The 16,468-nt window shown below is 40.9% G+C and overlaps 2 protein-coding genes across 4 annotated transcripts in view; one reads left to right on the top strand and one right to left on the bottom strand.

The window, feature by feature from the left end:
• arhgef10la (Rho guanine nucleotide exchange factor (GEF) 10-like a) overlaps positions 1-16,468 on the top strand; it is a 144,406-nt gene that overhangs the window by 5,635 nt on the left and 122,303 nt on the right. For all 3 annotated transcript variants that reach the window (XM_077203637.1, XM_077203636.1, XM_077203635.1), the window contains exons 2-3: positions 6,494-6,757; positions 8,143-8,164. In XM_077203637.1, coding sequence (XP_077059752.1) covers positions 6,499-6,757; positions 8,143-8,164 — 281 coding nt within the window. In that variant the 5' untranslated portion in view covers positions 6,494-6,498. The remainder of the gene's footprint in view (positions 1-6,493; positions 6,758-8,142; positions 8,165-16,468) is intronic.
• Positions 8,261-12,721, bottom strand: LOC143711726 (uncharacterized). The gene is made up of 3 exons (XM_077203634.1): positions 12,609-12,721; positions 12,480-12,529; positions 8,261-12,403 (listed from the first exon to the last, which is right to left on the bottom strand). Exons 1-3 carry the CDS (start codon positions 12,620-12,622, stop codon positions 8,298-8,300), a joined length of 4,170 nt encoding a protein of 1,389 aa, XP_077059749.1. The 5' UTR covers positions 12,623-12,721; the 3' UTR covers positions 8,261-8,297.

The raw sequence follows: 16,468 nt of genomic DNA, 5'->3' as shown, positions 1-16,468 counted from the left end.
TCAATGAGTTTTTTCCTGGTTAAATAAATGTTTAATAATAAAAAAATAATACACAAGACATATAATTAATTATTGAATATTGAATTTTCCAGTGAGCCGGCCTAACGGGTAACATTAGTGACATAGTAATTTATGCATGCTGGGGAGGTAAAAAATAATTGTGGTGGTGCCTTTTACTCTAAGGGTTTAAACAATGTTTTTCATGCTTGTTCAATAGAACTATAAACAATTACTGCACATGCATCTTTGGACCAGCAAAGACAATAACAGTTTGCAGGCGGTAGACAATTAAAGTCACAGTTACAATAACTTTGGACATTGAAGAGACCATTCTACTGATTCCATTCTAAAAACACCAGGAAAAAGATGCCCAGAGTTCCTGATCACCTGTATGAACATGCCATAGTCCTGCTGCAGGAGCGATGAGGACTGCAGATGTGGCCAGAGCAGACCCTCTGCTTTAGAAAGTAAAGCTCTACGCTTGGGAGACAAATCTCTGTGTAACCAGTTATTAACATACCTACTCTTCATATTCTTCGAAATGACTATACCTAGATAAGTGACTTTATCTTTAATTTTTATACTATCTATATTTGTCAAATTACAATTTTGTGATTGAAAATAACTCACATTTTTTAAAATTTAAGTGTAAGCCTGATGCTTGAGAAAATAAACTAATTACATTAATGACTAAAGCAACCTGAGCACTTACTTAAAAACAATGTAGTATCTGCAAGTTGACTCAGTATAATCTGGCTGTCTGCAATTTTAATGCCCTGCACAGATGAATGGAAAGCAATTGTCCAGGTAATAAAAATAAATATGGTGAAATAAGGCAGCCTTGTCTAATTCCACGTTGCAAATTAAATCTGGTATATAAGCCTGTTTTCAATTTGACAGAACAGTTACTGTTTGCATAAAGTGTTTGAACTGCTTTGATAAAAAAAAGGACCACCAAAAGAACAACTTTTCTAGCTTGAAAAAGAAAATAATGCTCAACAGAATCAAATGATTTATAAAAGTCTAAAAACAGAATAAAGCTTTCATCTATAATTAAGTCTGAATAATCAAAAATATCTAATACTAATCTAAAATTATTAGAAATATGCCTCCTCGATAAAACAACAGACTGAGATTCATCTATAATAGAGTCTTTTACTTTTTTTAAGACGCTTAGCAAAAACTAAAGCTGAAATTTAGTAATCGTTATTAAGAAGACATATCGGGTGCCAATTGTCAAGAAAAAGAACATCTCAATTGGGCTTTGGGAGTAATGTAATAAGGCCTGGTGTAAGTGTAGGGAAAATAAAGCCTTTTAAAATACTTTCTCTAAAAACTTGCAAAAGAAAACAATCTGTACAACTCAGAAGACAAACCATCCACAGATTTGTTAAGTTTAAGATGAATAATGGCTTCAGTGACCTCCTCTAAACAAAGAGGTTGGTCACATATGTTTCTATCTACCCCACTAATTTTACAACAACTAAGTAGTGAATTGAAAAAGCATGTAGCTGATCCATGATCAAAAGAGGAACTATACAATGCTTATAAAAATCATCACAAAATCGTGCAATTTCTATTGGATTCTCAGATATATGTCCATTAATCTGTAATCTATGAATGGTATTATAATTAGAATTTGGTTTTGTTCTCCGTGCTCTAACCAGATCTAATAAAAGCTCCTTCAGACTTGGTTCTATATATCACGTCCAGCTTATTCTGCAAATTAGATAGTTCCACATTTTCATGGTCAGACAACGTTTCTATGGGTTTTGGGGAAAGAAATGTTATTTTAGAAATTACATAATTTTCTTCAGATCTCTTCTTTCTAGCTAAATCACTACCATATCTTCCTAGATATTCTCCCACCTCAGATTTAAACAGTTCCCAATAAAGGCTAAATCTCATTTCTCAAATCTCATAAATCTATGGAAGTAAAATAATGTCAAATGTTTTTGAAATAAAAAGCCTGTTGAATTGCACTACTTGAAAAAAAAAATAGGCATTGCATTAACCATGCTTGCATTTTAATGCATTGTATTTTTTTGGCTTGCATTTTTATGGGCTGAAATTCAACATGGTTGAATATTTAAGCTGTGAATATTTCAATTAAAAAAATTTCAAACACATTTTCATTATTAAAAATTCAATAATCCATATTCACCATTCATATTTCACTTCCAAAATATTCTAACTGTTTAAAAATACAACCTATAATATTCAACAGGCAATTTTCGGTCCATTTTATTTCGCTTCGCAAATTCGCTTCCACAAATTCAGTGGTTCAAATTCGATAGTAAATTCAACATTGACGTCCAGGAACTGCAGGAAAAGCAGTAGATTGCCGGGCATAATCTCCATTTGCTGTTAGTCGACCTCACCAGGAGGGGGTGCAAGTGTTTGTTGTTGACGAAGACCAAAAAAATTAGAGCAAGTCATTCATTCATAAAACTCATTTACAGCAATGTAAGTTTATTTGTGATTATTATGACGGCTGTTTTTGTTAAATTCGGTGCCTTCACGGTTACTTTTCCTGTGTAGCCTACATTCATATTTCTCTACCGTGAACGAGATCATAATGTTATTCCCCGATGCGGATATACAGATCCAATGTTACATTTTTGAGGTTGACATATATTTCTCTTGGTTGTTTAGTTGCCTTAACTTTATATTGTGGCGATGTGCTGCATGCAGGCTATTAGGGTTTCCCTCAATACTTCAGGATTCCCCTGCTGGACATATACAACGCTTAACGTAGCTTAATGGACTATTGATGTAAAAGTTCAAACTCACAGGCAAGCAGATGGACTCAGAATAACGCGCACAGCTGAGCGTTTCCCTGTGATAGACTGGCATAAAGATGGCTTGATGTTGGACATTCGCACATTTAGGAACCGTCGCTAAAGTGCATTCGACTTTGGTATACACGTTTCTAACTTCAATAGCATTTGAAGAGAACGACTTACAGTCATAAAACCAACTGTAAAGTGTTCATGTAGTGTCAGGCATAATGCGCACCCTTTGGATTTTTGATATTTATTCAAATAAATTTAAGTTTGCTATTGAAGTTAGAAACGTACATGCCAATGTTGTATGCAACTTTAGAGACGGTCCCTATACGTGCGAATGTCCAATGTCAAGCCAATTTTACATTTAGTCATTTAGCAGACGCTTTTATCCAAAGCGATTTACAGTTAAACTAACAATAGGAGGACAACAATATGCAAGTGCTATGATCACAATTTAAGCTAATGCAATACACGTAGGCATTTTAGGACTTGGACTTGGATATATATATTAGGGCTGTCAGTTAAACGCGTTATTAACGGCGTTAACGCAAACCCATTTTAACGGCGTTAATTTTTTTTTCGCGCGATTAATGGTCTTTTTGGCCTAGCAAACTTTGTAGTTTTTTTTCACATGCTTTTGCAATAGGACGCGGCTTGGACGTTTTGAAAGCGCAAGCGGATCTAGCTAGACCGGAAACAAAACAACAGGCACGCCGCACACACTTGTTTGGGCTTGCGAGCCGGATGCGCGAGCGCGAATCTCTCTGCTCGCGCGTGGAATATAATTTGCCGAGCACGAATCTCTCTGCTCGAGTCGCGCGCTCTCAGATACACGCTGCTCTTGGTAGAATTTTCTCTGGGCTCGCTCAGACAATATGTGCCTGCACTTAAAACGTGTTCAGTGCAATCGCGAATCTCTCCTCTTCCCCAGCTAACAATTTTAGGTTATAAGAACGTTTTCATAACGTTCCCATTAAGTTATAAAAAGGTTATTTCTGAATGTTATAGGAACGTTCAAAACGTCCAGTTTTGAGTGGATGACGAGCGCGAGACACCGAAATGGATGCCAATAAGATTCTGAATGGAACGTTTACTTTTAAAAAGTTGCCAAATGGTTCCATTGACGAGACCAAAGTGATCTGTGTGTTTTGTCGTTGTGAACTGAGCTATCATCATCGCAGCACGTCCAGTCTGAAATACCACAATGATGGCCAAACACACACACACACACACACACACAGCTGATGCGAATTCTCCGCCCCCTCGTCAATATCAGGACCTCGTCAGTATTTCTTTCACCCTTTTATTGATGGACAGTGTTACATTGTGTGAGAGATTATTTGCTCCAAGTAAGAATGTTTTAGTGTGAAATTGAACACAATATATGCCAATGTTGTTTTCAATAAAAAACATTTGCACAAAGCAAGCCGATCCACTTTTCCATGTTGATAAGAGCATTAAAATGAGAAAAAATAATGGGACAAAAAGAAATCAAGAGACATTTAGAATAGATAAAAATGTGCGATTAAATGCGATTAATCGCGAGTTAACTATGACATTAATGCGATTAATCGCGATTAAATATTTTAATCGTTTGACAGCACTAATATATATATATATATATATATATATATATATATATATATATATAGAGAGAGAGAGAGAGAGAGAGAGAGAGAGAGAATAGAATAGAATAGAAAGTGTTAGTATTAATTGATCAAGTGTTGATTTTATGCCAGTATATCACGAAACGCTCAGCATGAAACTTTGCGCGGAAAGTTTATAATCTGAGTCCATCTTCTTGCCTGTAGCCTATATAGTAGCCTACAGCCTACATCCCCAATAAGGTGCAAGATTGGTCTTTCATATCACTGTATTTGTTAAGCGTTTTGTCCCAACGGAAAGGGAATCCTTGATTAAGAGGTATTGAGGGAAACCGATTATAATCCTGTTCATGGTAGAGAAAGCTGATGACATGTAGAATACACAGGGAAAGTAACAATGAAGTTATTGAATGAAACATAAACACAGCTTTTGTGTGTTTATCATCTTTTCCGCATATACTGTCACAGATAATCATTTCCATTTTATGAATGAATGTCTTCGTCTTAATGAATGAGTGAGATCGACTAACAGCAGATGTTGAGTATGCTCGGCAATCTACTGCTTTTCCTGCAGTTCCTGGACGTCAATGTTGAATTTACTGTCGAATTTGAACCACTGAATTTGTGGAAGCGAATTTGCAAAGCGAAATAAAATGGACCGAAAATTGCCTGTTGAATATTATAGGTTGTATTTTTAAACAGTTAGAATATTTTGGAAGTGAAATATGAATGGTGAATATGGATTATTGAATTTTTAATAATGAAAATGTGTTTGAAATTTTTTTAATTGAAATATTCACAGCTTAAATATTCAACCATGTTGAATTTCAGCCCATAAAAATGCAAGCCCTAAAAATACAATGCATTAAAATGCAAGCATGGTTAATGCAATGCCTATTTTTTTTCAAGTAGTGCAATTCAACAGGCTTTTTATTTCAAAAACATTTGACATTATTTTACTTCCATATAAATCTCATCTCATTCTCATTTGTAGCTTTATCTACATAAAAATCTGAAATTAAAGCTTCTAAACCAAGCTTAACACAATCATATTTCAGATAAGAGATATTCATTTTCCAGAATGATGCTCTGTAATTATAATCCTGAGTAAGGGACAAATTAATATGTATATTGGCCTAATTTATTTTGCCATGTATATGATATTTTAGAAAGACATTTTTCCCTTCATATATCCAGAAGTTCAAAGTGGTCCATAAATCATTTAATAAAACATAAAGCACTATTTAAACCTGGAGATTGTGGAGGTTGAATGCTGAAATACATTTCAATTTTTGGTAGTTAAGTGAGGTTGACATAAGCAACACCAATGAGTTGACTGGCTTTCAAAACTAGCTTTAAATAACATAAACATTTATTTCAATTTAATCAAATTCTATGAAGTTAAAATAACTCATATTGCACAGTGACTTTCTAAATACTCTACCACATTTCCATTTTCACAAGTTTAAGCTCCCTACACAAAACACTGTAGCACTCATAATAAAACAAGTTCTTTTTGTGGTACTGACTATGTGGGGCTGATGGCATCTGAACTCTCCCTTCTCTCCTACCACCCACCACCACCCAGTCTTAGGCTTGAGCTGATCTCAGTACGGTCTGTGAAATTTGTTCAGTTTAAATATTTCCATTTGTTATATGTTTCCAGAAGCAGTCACTGCTTGAGGAAAATGTAACAGATACACAACCAATCAATGCAGAGCAGCTACACCGACAAAAACAATAACCAAGTGCTTTAGAGTGACCGAGTGTAAAAAATTAGTTTGTTTGATATGCATTTAAAATGAATGTGGAAATCATTGAGGTGCTCATTTTATGTTGAGCGATAACTCACCACCTCTGCCAATTGATGAGGCCTTGTGCAGCCACACTTTGCACAGCCCATGCAACAGTTTTGGTTTTCATTTGTATCATTCCTCATTCATAACTTTGGATAAAAACATTTGGTATGAATGAATGAATAAATGACTAGACTTTGTACCACATTCACAGCACAATTTCCAATTTTGTCAGTAATGAGATGCTGCCTTCTAAATTTATATAGCATGATGTACAGAATAACATTTGACCCTTGTTTTACAGAGCCTATGTCCAAAGGTTCATCTCACCAGCAGCTGGAGGAGGATGTGGAGAACGAAGAGCAGAGAGAAAATTTTGAATTTGAAGATGATATTGGCAAACAAAAGGGCAAGACTGCCTCTGGAGATGAGACATCAGGAAAATGCAGTGAGCTTAAGACACATTCAAGCAAATGGAATGAAACTCAGGAAAAACATGCAGATATATCTCACGCCATCACTACAGTTTCCCTTGCTGGTCAGGAGTGTACCAGTTCTCATAGCACTAGTAAGTTTGTTTTTTCAGTCATTCCCAAAAATCTTAAAGGTGAGGTATGTGATTCTCTTGTTTGTCCATTTTTTCAAAATAACTTGAAATCCTATTCCTAACCCACTTACAGCCACTGAGTTAGAAACACTGAAATGAAAATTAAGCAATTGAATCATCTGTGGAACGGGCAGGACTCGAAAAACTCCAGCCAATCATTTCCAAGACCACCTAGAATCATTGGACAGTAAGTTCGTCAATCAAACGGTAGTACCATACCCCCCTCCCCCCAGCGCGCATGACCCCCTTCGTGCGCATACTCAAAGCTTGTGACGCATGCGCATCTTGTCAGTAAATCCTGTTCCATTAATAGTAGTAAATCGTCATTACAATCTCTCGCGCATCTGAGTTTTCGCTCGTGTATGATTGTGCGTCCATGTTCTTTGAATGGGTGGAGTCAGGGCCAGCGTTGGAGGAAAGAAGGCAGGACCATTTGAATTGTATATTTTCAAAATCTGCCGGTCGTTTTCCAAATCACATACCCCACCTTTAAGTATTCACCGCAGAACTCATGTGTTACTGGGAATTAAAAGTATAGTTCACCCAAAAAGATTACCCCATAATTTACTCACCCCCAAGCCATCCTAGGTGTATATGACTTTCTTCTTTCAGATGAATACAATCCGAGTTATATTAAAAAATGTCTTGGCTCTTCCAAAGTTTTGAATGGCAATGAATGGAAAATTAGATTTTGAAGCCCAAAAAAGTGCATCCATCCATGATAAAAGTACTCCATATGGCTCCAGGGAGATAAGACCTTCTGAAGCGAAGCGTTTGTGTAAGAAAAATATCCATATTTAAAACTTTTATCAACTAAAATAACTAGCTTTAAACAGACAGCCTATGCAAGTCGACTTATGCCAAATGCTTGGCGTGATGCATGACATATGTATGGTTCAATGGTTCAAACAAATAGGGCTGGGCTACAAACTCAAGCTCCTCTGTCATATCGCTTTAAAAATGACCAGTGTTTTGTTCAATCCACTGCACTTCACTTCTGCATTCATCAATACATTATTGATTCACTTCAAAATCTAATTTTCCATTCACTTCCATTATAAAGCTGAGAAGACCCAGAATATTTTTATATATAACTCCAATTGTATTCATCTGAAAGATACACCTAAGATGGCTTGAGGGTGAATGAATCATGAGTAATTTTAATTTCTGGGTGAACTATTCTTTTAACAAACTATGTTTTGAGAAAATACTGCAAGGATTTGCCATAGATAGCTTACCATTTTAGTATATACACCTGTTCAGTGTAAAGGTTATACCAATTAAATTAAACTAGTTGACTTTACAAGATCCTTACATTTTTCCCCCACCTCTTAATTTCTTTTCAGATTTGTCAACCACCAACAAAAGGTAAGTTATAAATTAGTTTTCACTTCAAACAACAGACAGGCATTTGCTTATGATATTTTATTAAAACATCAGCCAGAAAAACAAAACACGAAAAAAAAGAAGAAAAAAAACACTACAGCAGCCTGAACCTGCTCTAGGATGAAAGTGGCCTAAGTTGAGCAGATCTATGAGCATTTTGACCTTTGACAGATTGGGAAATCCACTGTGCTGGAAACTGAAGTCCAGGTTGTACTGACTGCAACACAGACTCCAAGCTTGAAACAAAGAGACCACTGGGCTGCTCCAGGGCTTGGGAACTTGATCTGGATACAGATTGGGAACTTAATTGCCCAGGCATTGAAGAAGTCTGAGTCTCAGAGCCTGGATTCGTCTCAGAACTTGACTGTGCCTGGGGCTTGTATCTAGAGTGCACTGGTATGGCTGTGGAAGAGTAGACAGACTGAGATGGAGACTGGTTGCTCGTCAGCATTTCAGGGTGGGAATCTGACTGCCCTGCAATGGGAGTTGTCTGGTATCGAGACTGAGAAACAGTCTCAGAACTTGACAGTGGCTGGTACCTAGAATGCACTGGCATGGCAAGGTAATTGTAGCCGGACTGACCTAGAGACTGGCGGCTAGGCAGTATTTGAGGCTGGTAGCTGAGATTTTCCAGCTTGCTTGAGGGCATGTAGCTGGATTGTACAGGTTTCAGTGGTGGCTGATAAACCCTTTGCTCTGGCTTGGCCTGGTGCAGTTGCCACGAAGGCTGACCACTGAGCTGAGATGCAGAACCATAACTGGATGGTCCAGGCTTAGCAAGAGGCAAGAAGCTGGGAGGCACTAGGGCCTGGTAGCTAGGTTGGTCAGGCAGCTGAGCTGGTCTGAAAACAGACTGGAGTGTGGACTGCAGTGGTCTGTGAGGGAATTGGTTGATGGGTTGCACCATAGACTCGTAGGTAGGCTGCCCAAGCTTCACTGGGCCCAGGTAACTGGGCTGTACATCAGACTCTGTATGCTGAGTTAAGTATGGAGAACTAGGTCTGGATTGAGGCTGATACCTAGTCTGTCCTGGGTGGGCTGCAAGCTGGTAACTGGGCCGTGATGCAAACTGCTTGCATGAATAAAGCTTGGACCCAATTTGAAAAAGTTGTCCCCCTTGAGATGTCACTGGTTTGAAACCAGTTTGTCTACTCTCCTGGACTACAGAATGATAGGTGTCATGTGCTGATTGTTGGTCCGCAGGCTGGGCCACAGATTGGTTGCTGGCTTGCTCTGGTGGCAGCCCACTGGACTGACCCACAGACTGGTAGCCAGCTTGAGCTAGTTGTTGGTCAGCAGGCTGGGCCACAGACTGGTAGCTGGCTTGTACCGGTTGTTGGTCAGCAGGCTGGGCCACAGACTGGAAGCAGGCTTGTTCTTGTTGTGGACCACTGGGCAGACCAACATACTGGTTACCAGCTTGTGGTGATTGTTGGACACTGGGCTGGGTCACAGATTGGTAGCTGGCTTGTTCTGGTTGTGGCGCACTAAACTGTCCCACAGACTGGTAGCTGACCTGTTCTGGTTGTGGCCCACTTGGCTGACCCACAGATTGGTAGCTGGCTTGTGCTGGTTGTTGGTTACTGGACTGAACTACAGAGCTAAAACTAGGATTCCAGAATGGCTTATTACCAGAAAAGACTAGGGAGCCAAATTGAAATCTATCTTTTTTGGGCTTGAAGGGGGTCAAGCCAATAGGCTGAGTCCCAGACTGGTAGCTGGCTTGTGCTAGTCGTTGGTCAACAGGCTGGGCCACAAATTGGTAGCTGGCTTGTACTGGTTGGAGCCCACTGGGCTGGAAACTATCTTGTTCTGTTTGTGGCCCACTGGGCTGGCTCACATATGGGTAGCTGGCTTGTTCTGGTTGTGGCCCACTGGGCTGGCCAACAGACTGGTAGCTGGCTTGTGCAGGTTGTTGGACACTGGGCTGGACCACAGACTGGTAGCGGGCTTGTTCTGGTTGCAGCCCACTGATCTGGTCCACAGGCTGGTATCTGGCTTGTTCTTGTTGTGGCCCACTGGGCTGGTAGCTGGCTTGTTCTGGCTGCGGCCCACTGGTCTGACCTACAGACTGGAAACCGACTTGTGTAGGTTGTTGGACACTGGGCTGGTCCACTGACTGGTAGCTGGCTTGTTCTTGTTGTGGCCCACTGGATTGTACAACAGACTGGTAGCTGGCTTGTACTGGTTGCAGCCCACTGATCTGGTCCACAGGCTGGTATCTGGCTTGTTCTTGTTGTGGCCCACTGGGCTGGTAGCTGGCTTGTTCTGGCTGCGGCCCACTGGTCTGACCTACAGACTGGAAACCGACTTGTGTAGGTTGTTGGACACTGGGCTGGTCCACTGACTGGTAGCTGTCTTGTTCTTGTTGTGGCCCACTGGATTGTACAACAGACTGGTAGCTGGCTTGTACTGGTTGGAGCCCACTGGGCTGGAAACTAGCTTGTTCGGTTTGTGGCCCACTGGGCTGACCCACAGACTGGTAACTGGCTTGTGCAGGTTGTTGGACACTGGGCTGGACCACAGACTGGTAGCGGGCTTGTTCTGGTTGCAGCCCACTGATCTGCTCCACAGGCTGGTATCTGGATTGTTCTTGTTGTGGCCCACTGGGCTGGTAGCTGGTTTGTTCTGGCTGCAGCCCACTGGTTTGACCCACAGACTGGTAACTGACTTGTGGAGGTTGTTGGACACCAGGTTGGTCCACAGGCTGGTATCTGGTCTGTTCTTGTTGTGGCCCACTGGGCTGGTAGCTGGTTTGTTCTGGCTGCGGCCCACTGGTTTGACCCACAGACTGGTAACTGACTTGTGGAGGTTGTTGGACACCGGGTTGGTCCACTGACTGGTAGCTGACTTGTTCCTGTTGTGGCCCACTGGGCTGGCTCACAGGCTGGTAGCTGGCTTGTTCTGGCCCACTGGTCTGACCCACAGACTGGTAACCGACTTGTGCCGGTTGTTGGACACTGGACTGGTCCACTGACTGGTAGCTGGCTTGTTCTGGCCCACTGGGCTGGCTCATGGGCTGGTAGCTGGCTTGTTGGTTATTGGGCTGAACTACAGAGCTAAAACTAGGTTTATGGAGGGGCCTGGTACCAGAAAAGACCAGAGAGCCAAATTGAAATCTACCTTTTTTGGGCTTGAAGAGGGTCAAGCCACTGGGCTGAGTCCCAGACTGGTAACCAGATTGTGTTGGTTGTTGGACACTGGGCTGGTAGCTGGCTTGGTCTGTCTGCGGCCCACTGGGTTGGCTCACTTGTTCTGGCCCACTGGGCTGGCTCACAGGCTGGTAGCTTGTTTGTGCTAGTTGTGAGCCACTGGGCTGGCTCACAGGCTGGTAGCTTGTTTGTGCTAGTTGTGAGCCACTGGGCTGGCTCACAGGCTGGTAGCTTGTTTGTGCTAGTTGTGAGCCACTGGGCTGGCTCACAGGCTGGTAGCTTGCTCTTGCTGGTTGTTGGTTATAGGGCTGAACTACAGAGCTAAAACTAGGTTTCTGGAGTGGCCTGGTATCAGGAAAGACCAGGGAGCCAAATTGAAATATACCTTTTTTGGGCTTGAAGTGGGTCAAGCCACTGGGCTGAGTCCCAGACTGGTAACCAGATTGTGTTGGTGGTTCGACACTGGTCTGGGCCACAGGCTGGCAGTTGGCTTGTGCTGGTTGTTGGACATTGGGCTGGTTCACAGACTGGTAGCTGGCTTGTACTGGCTGTGGCACACTGGGCTGACCTACAAGCTGGTAGCTGGCTTGTCCTGATGGATGGACACTGGGCTGGGAGATTGCCTGCACTAGCTGTTGAATGGGCTTTGTCATTCGCTCATTGCTGGTTTGCAGTGGAATTTGGGAAACTACCCGTTCTGGCTTGGGAACAGAATCATTGCTTTGCTGCAATGGCATCATCCCCATACTCACTGCACTACCCATAGAGCCATAAACAAGGCTCCCACTTACAGCTGAAGCAACTTGAGATCCCGGACTCTGGCTTCTAGTGTCAGAATCAGGTTTTCCACTTGTCACTGGACCACCTGAAGAGCCAATCCGAGAACTGTGGCTTCCAGTGCCATATCCTCCCTTAACTGCAGTACTATAAAGGTTCTTGAAACGCAGGGGCCTGATTTGTCCTGCAACATCTGGGTTATACCAGCTGTAGAAACTTTGTAGCTTAACATCTGCTTCAGGGCTATAAAATCCAGGATAGCCTCCATTGGTTCTAGAGCTATATCCATAAACTACAATAAAAGACAAAAGGGCATCATTAAAATAGTGTTGACAGTTAATTTGCCTAATTCAACTGGATAAACTTACCAATCACAATACTACCATGAACAAGGCTTAAGAGTATTGCCAAAGAAAATCTGAAACAAAAAAACATTTTTTAGTAACTGGTAGAAAAAAGGAACCAACAAACATATATATTAAATCAAAACAACATACTTTAAGATTTGCATAGTGGTATTACCCCTATCTAGCCAAAACTACCATCAACTGCCCTCAATCCACCAGCTACAGAAAGAAGAAAAGCTTTTAGCCAACTATGTAGGATTTTTACTGAACTTGTCTCTTTATAGTGCCTGACTCACCAATCATGATCACCAATCACAGTTTAATAGATTAATGGCTTAGACCAATGAATTGTTGCAGGAACCTCTAATGGATCGTTATTAGCTTCAGGTGTCAGCATTTTCACATTATGGTAAGTGATATTTGTTTGGTGCCAGTAGGAGACCCTCTTAAGCTTATTCTCTGTTATTGTCTGCTGAATGGATGTTTCCACCATGAAGTTGTCAATACTGCTCCAGGTTGGCAAATCAATAGCCTTTTCCATTGGTGGGGTGTGTGTCAGCACTGTTTACATGTATGTGCAGCATTGTATCAGTTTGTATTGCATTCAGTATTTTATTCCTGTGTGAATACACTGTAAAAATAACAACAACAAAAGAAAAAAGAAAAAACTAATTCAACTGAAAATAATCCAGTGGATCCAAATTGTTTTACAAAGGAAATTGTGAATAGAGATGAGAAAACCACCCATCAACTTTCATACACTCACTCATGGTATACAGACATTTTAAAGTATTGATTATATGCTGTCTGATCAGAATGTGCATTTGTTATTCGGAGTGTGTGAGAGAAACCCCTATACTGAGAAATTTGAAACTAGAAAAAGCAGAACATGGAGAAAAGTGTCTGAAAGTACTGGATGCAATGTGATGCAAAGCATGCAATGTGTGGAAAACATTCAAATATGGAACATTTAGAATCCTCAATTTGTCAAATGTGCATTATGGAAATGTATTATGAAAAATATACCTATCTGAGAGGTGCCATCATGCTGCTGCAAGCACTTCAGTGTTGAAATGAATGATAATATATTATCAAAGTGCTCAATAATTGTTGAATTAGTTGGAAAACATTTCAACATTTTCAGTTTACATTGTCCCATACCACCAATGCTATAATGGCCTTAACACTGCAGTCAAGAGCTTGAAGTATCTATGGTGTTAAATAAAAGTCTGTAGACAAATGTTATAACTTGTATGTAATTTTGGTAATGTTTGCAATAAGTATTATTGGAGGAGGAATAACCCTAAAAACCAACAGGTTGAGCAATACAGTAAAGGGCCAGATACAGAAAATAGTTGTGTGCACAGCTGCATTTGGGCATTAGAGAGGTTCTATAAAGGAAATTGTTAAAATGCAAAAGGGTAATTATTGGTCATGTGAATGGAATGCGACCGTAGGTCACAAGTATAGCCAAACATGTACACACACTGGGTGCTTCTCAATACTCAAATTGATGCTTCCTCGCTCCTCCGTCCTCCAGCCCGTGACCCGGAAACCAATCGAATTCAGCCATCTTGAAGGACATCTTAATTCTCTAATTGCACCGCAGAGGAGGCGAGAAACGAGGAGTGAGGAAGCTTCCAGAGGAGCTATGAGCAATGATGCACATGTATATCCTATGCGGAAGTCTTTCTTGTCGAGAAGCCTGATGCAAGTAAAAATTCTCCTCCTCATCTGTTACAATTTTATGCTTTACCTTTGCAGTTTAAATAAATCATATCACAAATATATCAACAGGGCATCTGGCTTTATCTTTATTATTTTTTAATTTCTTAAATAACCAAAATTCAATACAAAGGCAGATCCTTGGAGGACAGCTGATGAAGCTTTGAAGTGACGCACGAGTGACTGGTTCCTTTCCTAGTGTGGCAAAAGCGATCAGCTAGGAGGAGTAACAAAGTAAACAAGAATCCTATAGTCGACTACGCCACCCAGAATACACCGGGAAATATCAGCCCTACGCAAGGGCACACAGGTTTGACGCCAAAGGCAGGGTGAGCATGGAGGCGTGGATGGAAATTATAAAGACGAAATCACTTTAAACGTACAAAAAAAGATGAGGAAAATCAAGTAAATACAATTTCACAGGAGGTCTCAATCACATCGCAAGTACAATAAAAAGAGAAAAAAAAAGAGGGAGAAGGCCAGAGGTCCTCGGATTTCTAACACCCCACTCAATACCCACAACTCACACTTGTGAAAGCAAGGGAAAAAAAAAAAGTTAAGCACAGCACTCCACATGGACACCAGTACACGATAACCACGGCCAACCCCTCCCACTATAAAGACCACATGCATTTAACCACATGCAAAACAAAAATAAACAGGAACACAAGAAATCAAAAGTTAACTGGTACAAAGTTAAAATAAATCAACTTTCAAAAAAAAGAATTATTGCACTCACAATAATCCATATAAATAAACAAAAGTAAATAATCTACTCAAAAGGAACATACAAATAAAAATCAATTCAATAACAATTTATACACAAAAATACAAAACAAAGAAACAAAACAAACACAGCCACAGGGACTGAGGATAGAAAACAAAATGGCCAACAATGGCCAGCTTACTTAAACTTAGCCTCCCAGCTAACTTACACTAATGTAGTGCTGTGTCAGTGAATTCAACACACAACACCACAAACAAAAATAACAAAACGGACTAAAGTGAGACCCAGGCAGAATTGTAAGTTACAAAAAAATAAAAACAAAACAGCAGTGCAGTCATGTCACTTGATGTACTGTAGGCTGCATTTGGCTCCAATTAAACTGGAAACCCCTGGACGTGCAGTTAAACCTGCCGAACATGAAACAGGGAAATTACTCAAACTCATTAAAACAAATAATAAACTCCCACCATACATACCGAGACAGAGAGATTCACCATGCTGAAATACAAATGGTCACTCGTCACACAGGATTACAGCTACTTACATGCCCATGACTAACAAGTTAGTAAGCCTGTCCATTTAATGGACAAAAGTCCTTTTTGACACAGGGAGACTAACCAGAAAGCTTAGTGCACAGCGAATGGAAGGATACTCAAACTGCCATCCCTTGTTTGCAATGCTGAACAACAACAAAAAGGGGCGGTGCAGAGGATGATGCATCCTAAGCAACCAAACACTTCGCTTTTTTATACTCCCAACAAAGATCCAATAGGTTCATCGAACTTACATAATACTGATCAATCATAATGTAGTAAAAACACTGATTGGTTCACAGGCTTTGGTGACACCAGCCAATCGTACCAGGGATATACCTCACCCGGCTGCGATATTTTTTTTCACAGGATGGTAGGGGAAGACTCATGAATATTCATTAGGGAACTCATGCCTGATTGGTCTGATGACCTACCCCCTAACCCCGCACCTAAACCTACCCGTCACTGGGGGTCTGATGACCTACCCCTAACCCCGCCCCTAAACCTACCAGTCACTGGGGTTAAGACCAATCAGGGAGGAGTTCCCTAATGAATATTCATGAGTCTTCCCCTACCATCCTGTGAAAAAAAATATCGCCACCCGGCTGCGAATTTTTTTTTTGCAGGGTGGTAGGGGAAGAATCATTAATATTCATTGGGGAAGTCATCCGCAATTGGTTCGCTGTCACACGTCACTCAGATTGACATGGCAGGTCAAGACGGTGTCCCTGCAAAGATACAGAAGTTTGCGAAGTTCGTGAGCGGTCTCCGCACAAATCTCCCGGTTCTGGATAACCAAATGTTGACAGGTATGCCTTACCTTCGTGAATGTGTCTGTTGTCACGAAGGAGACGATGTCTGTTTTCTCTATCACATCTCATTAGAGATGCGTCACGGCGAGCCAATCAGAGACGAGTTCCCGATGAATATTAATGAGTCTTCCCCTACCACCCAGCAAAACCGCCTACACTAGCAGCCTTCCCTCACATCCTAAAGGGGTGGAGCTGAGACTCGTGAAAATGAAA

The sequence above is a fragment of the Siphateles boraxobius genome, unplaced genomic scaffold (genome assembly GCF_051911475.1).
Source record: "Siphateles boraxobius isolate OS27281-9 unplaced genomic scaffold, OSU_SipBor_1 5, whole genome shotgun sequence".
Lineage (NCBI taxonomy): Eukaryota > Metazoa > Chordata > Actinopteri > Cypriniformes > Leuciscidae > Siphateles > Siphateles boraxobius.
This window is presented reverse-complemented; position numbering and strand designations above follow the sequence as displayed.

Bases quoted from the DNA above. Each gene is read 5' to 3' on its own strand.
- LOC143711726 (XM_077203634.1), bottom strand. The intron at 12,404-12,479 runs GTAAGTTTATCC...CTTTTATTGTAG, and splicing joins TCATGGTAGTATTGTGATTG to TTTATGGATATAGCTCTAGA.